The following is a 6,710-nucleotide window of genomic DNA, read 5'->3' on the forward strand; positions in this document are numbered from 1 at the left end:
ATTATTGAAAAAGTTATGTTTTAAGGATGTTTACACATTTACGAACAGTTGTGTTCAAATAAAATTTTATGTAATAAAGTCGTGATACATTATTTATTAAGACCAATAAAACTATAAATGAAATTATTCATTAAATATTTATACACCGATCAACAAATTCCGAAATTTCAATAAAAATGAGGCAAGTTATCTTACTATGTATTTTAAAAATAAAAAAAATTTCAGTTAATAAGTAATCGTGAGGTGTTTGATTTTTCATCGTGGAAAAAAGACGTACATTTTATTTTATAAATTATTATAACTTGGAAAAATGTAATTAAAATGTAACAAATTATGCATGTAAAAACGTTTTCAGTTACTCTTCGATGTAGGTTACCGCTCTGAAAAGTAGTCTAAAAAAGATATGTCTACTCAACTCAAATACGGCGGGTGCCCTGAACCTATTGAAGGCAAACAATACTTGCCCTGTAACTTTTGTAAACTGACCCGGAATCATAAAAAACAGGGAGTGACTGCTATGTAAAAGCAAATAGCCGGATAATGGTAATAGTAACATGTGGGATATGTGTTGTGAACGATGGTGATGTTACGGTCGAGGGGTAAGCTGAGCCAATAAGAGAAGGTGGAATCGCTACCGGTGCCTTAAAATAATGCTGTATATAAGTTCCACGACAAAGACCTCAAAGTTATAATTTTTGAAGTGCGGCAATTTAAAGAGGAAATAGAAGTTACTCGTCAGCAAATGGCAAAAAAGCCGAAGTAAAAGAGTGTAGGTTTAATGCATGTGCTTGTGTTCACGCTAGTAACTGCGCTGGGGGTATATTTAATGGAGCAGGACATTGCGACGTACAGCTTGGTTGCCCGTTGGGACTCGAGGAGCTAGTGCAGTGCACAGTGCACAGGCATGGCACTCACTGCAGAACCAATTCTAGGGACGTGGCGCTACCACTGAAGGTACATCCGTACTTGTCTGCACCTCGACGCTTGTCAAGGTGCGAAAAGGTACGGATTCGGGAAAAGTTGAAAAGGTACGGTGCTTAAGAAGCTATCAAAGGTTAACCGATACTTGTTCAGTCGTCATTTTTATTAGAGTTTCGCCTGGATGAAGAGCAGTAGGTTTATGCACGCCAACGATGCGCATAGGTCAGTACTTTACCAGCACGTTTGCAGTGCAAACAGAAGAAGATCTGATCCGTGTTTCGGTAAAGACGTCGTTCGTTGTCTTGTTAGATTAGTGGCAGTACTTAAAAATAATGGGAATGACTTCTTTGTTCCTAAAACTCCTAGCTATTTAATTGTTTTGGTTATTGGTCTTTTTATCATGCATTTTATACTCCATTTTGTTCTATGCTCGTTTTATTATCGTACTTATTCCACATGGTAATGGTATATGTACTATATTTCTACATTTGTATTACAAACGTTGTTTTTTCATTTAAATATCTTTGCTTTGAACTTCTTGTGTGCTACCGTTAACAGGAACTCCATGTAGGTTTACCACCTTCTATTTATCTCTTACGCTTATAATGGTAATGTTCAAATGTATCGCGTATCTATCATTTATCTATGTATATTTCAAGATATATTACTTACTATATTTATTAAGATGCATCCTAAACAACAAAAACTTTTGTTCCAAACCGGTCTCTAGAACGCCCAGTCAATCAATATTCTTTGCTTTGAACCTTATATATATAGTGAGACGTGGTTTAGACCATAATGTCGAACTTAGGCGAATCCGTCTCCAAGCTTCAATTCTGAATAGTTCTCGCGTTTGACTGAAGTTTGCGGTAAACGAGAAGGTGCATTTATGCATGCAAGCATTTTTTAACCGGTCCGGTGATGCTGCTGGAACAATCCATCACCAATGTTCTTTGGTTGAACAGTGATGCAGTTCATAGCAATGTGGACTAGCCGTCGTGTCTGGCGGTTGAGTAATTTTTAGACGGTCTCACGGATAGTGTCACCGCGCTTACTAACGTCGACAATATTTTATTACACGTACGCTGGTAGTAAAAACTATTACAATTCATTTCTGCACCGTACTGTTCTGTGCCCGCCGCATTTAACTGATGTAGTGCTACCGTGACGGGTCTGGTATACACAGATGCTTCGGTAAAGGACCAAGAACTATATAATGTTACACATCTAAAAGGGCACACTGTCATTCAACATAAAGATGGACAGGTATACTACGATTCGTTACCTATCGTCCCGTTAAGCAAACACCTAAGGATTTTTTTGACAGGGAGTCAACTGTCTCCATTTAGATCATATTTATTGCCTGCGAAACATGGACAGATCACGATGTGTCGAAATTCATGAAGAAGAGTAAACGATGTATACAAGGAGAGTATAACAGTTTAATAGAGAAGTACTCCAGGGCGTCTACCTACTCCTGTTCTCCGTCTGACATCCGTCCGAAACAATTAGGTACTGTCAAATATACTCGACCAGATTAAAAGAAGCATGATGCGAATGAAGCTTCATACTTTCATACATTGTCTTTTGATTGGTTGAGTATTACTTATTTGACAGTAATTGTTTCGGACGAACGCTGGACGGAGAACGGGTACTCCCGACCCCAAGAACTCTAAACTGAGTTCAATATTATTTATTTCATAGAGCTCACATTCCAAAATAAATTAAATTTTGTAAACACTAAGTACCTGTGTATATGCGGATGATGTCAATCCAAATTAACACAACCTGAGCAAATTACTTTCTCATCTAGACAGTATAGGTCAGTGGTCTGCTCGGAACTCCTTAATATTTAACGCCAACAAATCCAAATTTATCGTACAGTTCAAAGACGCAGATTGAAACTCTTTTTTTCAAATTTCCCGAGGAGAGAAAGAAATAAAGTAGGTCACAAATGGTCCCTAACTTCGAAATCCTTATGGACTATGGACTTCTTCCGATTTCTTATCGTATCGATACCACCTTTATTTTAGGGCTATATTGACTTTAAATACTATTATTTAATAATACAAATACTTAGCTTCATATGAAATTGCAAGCATATTTTTATATCTATTGATTTGTAAAGTTTATGTTTCAATAAAAAGATGTACCAAAATTTAGTTAAGTACCTAAACAAATGGACTATAGCCACCTGATTAAGGTGACCCTACCTAAGGTGACACTACCTGTGACCGCGTTGAGATTCTCCCTAGTGTATCGTGCAGGAGCCAAAAATTACGCTTCCAACTTAAAGTGTTACTTATGTAACTTTATGGTTAATACATTTTTAAATGAAGAGATTCGTTTCCGGATCTGTAAATCTTTGTTACTCTCCAGACTCAACTACGGTAATGTAGTTACTATTCCCTGGCTGCTATTTTTCTTCAAAGGAAAAAAACAACTTAATTGAGCAATAAGTGCTAAATGATTACTTGATCAACGAAGCACTAGGATGCAGGATTCTAATATGAATGCTTGCTTTATACCTCCAGGATTATTGCTAAAGTTATCTATAATAGCTGTGCTGGGCTAATCTATTAAATACTGCAAAGTTGAATCTATTATTGACGTAATTACTCCTACTGCCTGGAATTCACTCTATAGCCGTAAGTATAATATGCAAATTGATTTGTAAAGTTATGGCAAAATCTAATTTCTGCAGAACTGAAATCGAAGGATGAGTGCCCCCCATATTTTGATTGGAATTTGGCGAAAACCCTCTCGTTCTTGGTTAAGGATCCGGTCGGGCCCATGCAAATTGAACGAATCGTGGTACATTTGAAGGATTTTTCTGTGCTTTCTAACACTGGCTTTGTATCCTTTTTAAGTTACTGTATACTCGTACATATGAATACTTGGATCCACAGAGTAATAAAGCTTGAAATAATATGAACATAACAAGAACAAATGAATTTGTTTTACATGCGAATTTGATACGTAAATAGATCAAATCAAAGAAAAACAATACAAATATAATAGAAGATGTTTGTATCATTACTAAGTTCCGAAACTATTTCAAACTTTTGTCATCGAAGTTACATATCAACTTAATTTTATTTTTCATTACGAATTAATAAACTCACGTTTGATTTTTCGTCACAATATAAACACCCGCGATTATAGTTTTATTACTACTTCATTTTTATTTAATAAGAGTTACTTAATTACGAAATTGGTAGGATACGTTGTCATTGTTTTTGCCGCGGACTGAGACTGGTACACGAGTGATGTTTCCACAACAAATTATGCCGTTACAAGCGTCAACATGTGCAGGACACATTGCGAGATATACGTAGTACGATTTTATATCGTTAACACTTTTCTGTTAATTTCTATTTCATACGGCGCAATTTTATAATCTCACATTTTTTCGGAAAAGGCGGGAGGCGACATACACGTTTAGTAATTATTAGGCACATGCAGATAAAAAGAAAATGCGTCACCTAGAACTGGCAACAATAATCACTTACAACGTACTTAACAGTAGAAAAGAGGTTTTAGAACGGTTTTAGTTTTATAGGCTTGATGACATTCGATTTTATGCGTGTGCTAATCTTAGAGGTTGGAAAAAAATAGTCTAAGGTGCTAATACATAAAGTTCAGTTTGACATGTCGAGCGTGACTTCCAGTGATCTACTCTTTTTTAATCGGTGTCGTCACCGCAGGGACAACATGTCATCTATAATATAAAATGAATATAAAAACAGACACGTGATTTACCGAAACTTTAAATCGGTCTGCAGTACAAGATTGTGCACAGGAACTTACCAATACTTATTATAGAATTACCATGTCCTTAATATTTCTTCCTTTACTATGTTAACAGAAAATTGACGCTTTGGACGACGTTTGCATAATACTCGATTTTCTATACGAGTCTTTAAATGGGCCACCAGAATTTCGAGAGGGAATTATTTCTATTCTCGAGAATTGTGCCAAACCAATTTTGCTCAACGTTAATTCTGATATTGTTACATACTTTGATAGTTTGAGAAATATTATTGGGTACCTGGGTAAGTACAAACAGACTGTCCAATGTGAAGTTCCATGTACAAGTTTGGAAAAATATCTTAATATCGGTTTTGAGGTATACCTATGTAATTTGACTTGGTGTGATTGAGGTACATGTTTCGTATATTTGGTGCTCCTTGTACATAATAACATTACCACACACACGCACACGCATGCACACACACACACACACACGCGCGCACACACACACACACACACACACACAAACACATACACACACACGCATGCGCACACGCACACACTTTTATTATTACTAAATTTTATTATTATTAAATATGAATCAAGAATTAACCATTAACGTTACGTCATAAAGTAATAAATACCTGTAACGTTAATGGATACTTGTATATCTTCTTAATGATGATCTCGGTGCCCCCAACAGTTTGCACTGTGGGCGTTGAATGACCGGATCTCTGATTCGATTTGCGATAGGGCTGAGTTTTCTGGGTAGTGCTCCGGAGTGAATTTCGTTGCTCTGGTACTCAAAGTACTAGATATTCCCTAGTTTGAGAGCAGGTACTTGGTATATACACAACATACTTTATTTAGACCAAGGTTTTAGAAATAAATTAAAGTATTCTAAGAACCTTATTACGCGTTCTATTTGTTTACCAACATGTCCTGCCCTTCATTCTGTTTTGTGCTATTGATAGTCGCGTAATGAGCACAGTGCCGTTAGTCCTCCGGGGAGTTTTACTCCCATTATGGAATAGCTTATAGCTTATGAATAAAGTGCGAACGCGCGTGCCTCACATGTCTGAACAGTTATTACATACTTATAATAGATCTCAACCTAAAGAATATTCAAGAACTGCTGTATTTTTATATATTCAATTACCTACTATTGTGAAATTACTCCACTAGATTGCTATAATTGTACAAAGATCGAACATTAAAAAAAAAACATTCGATCCGGCTGAATTCGAACCAGCGTCTTTCATCAAACCGTGCAAAACGCTATGTCAACTTAGCCGCGGAATGAACCAGTGCACCTTACGGATTATTGTATGTACTTGTTGCAGATCTATGTATTTTATTTTTAACGACTTTTTTTGCGGTAGCACCATGTGTGAGAAATCTATTTCTTCACTCAGTTAAAAAAAAATAGGTATAGTAGCCAGGTATAATCTTTGTGCAATATTTATTATTATACTAATAAAAATATATTACTTGGTACTTGGTACTTGGTGCAACGGGCTGGTTTCCGCAACTCGACGACAAAGCGCCTATTTTGCGTGTAAATAAAAAATAAAAAAAAATATTAATTATATTTTATTTTTCATAATAGTTTCTTATAATATAACAAACTATTATAAAAAGTAAATAACGCACACTCTCAACATGGACCCGCACTAGGGAAACCCTGTGCTTGTAACTGTTTAACGGTCATCAGTTCTTATCCCATTTAAAGCAGAAATATAAGTAATACAATTAATATTTATATCATTTCCATTTGGCCTATCGGCTTAATATATAGCATAATACGTAAGTCCGATGACACTAAATAATGTGGTAACCTTTGTCTGATGCTGCTGCAACCAGGAGAGTCTGCAAAATACCCTTACAGTGAGCAACTCCTCAATTGCTTAAAGCAGAACTATCGTGTTTGGGTTCAATGTATTCGTTTCGACGAGTAGTTGGTTTATAATAATAATAATAATAATAATAATCCGGCGTAGGGATGTGACGACCTCATCGCCCACTGGTGGAACGGC

At 36.1% G+C, this 6,710-nt stretch overlaps 1 protein-coding gene across 1 annotated transcript in view; it reads left to right on the plus strand.

The window, feature by feature from the left end:
- The first annotated feature begins 540 nt into the window (after positions 1–540).
- The window catches only part of LOC113225720, a 27,558-nt gene continuing 21,388 nt past the window's right edge, over positions 541–6,710 (plus strand). The window contains exons 1-4 of the mRNA XM_026458125.1: positions 541–599; positions 804–1,002; positions 3,601–3,777; positions 4,790–4,976. Of these exons, the coding sequence (XP_026313910.1) occupies positions 541–599; positions 804–1,002; positions 3,601–3,777; positions 4,790–4,976 (622 nt within the window). The remainder of the gene's footprint in view (positions 600–803; positions 1,003–3,600; positions 3,778–4,789; positions 4,977–6,710) is intronic.

Source organism: Hyposmocoma kahamanoa, unplaced genomic scaffold (assembly GCF_003589595.1).
Source record: "Hyposmocoma kahamanoa isolate Upper Pololo Valley unplaced genomic scaffold, ASM358959v1 100021, whole genome shotgun sequence".
NCBI classification, from domain to species: Eukaryota; Metazoa; Arthropoda; class Insecta; order Lepidoptera; family Cosmopterigidae; genus Hyposmocoma; species Hyposmocoma kahamanoa.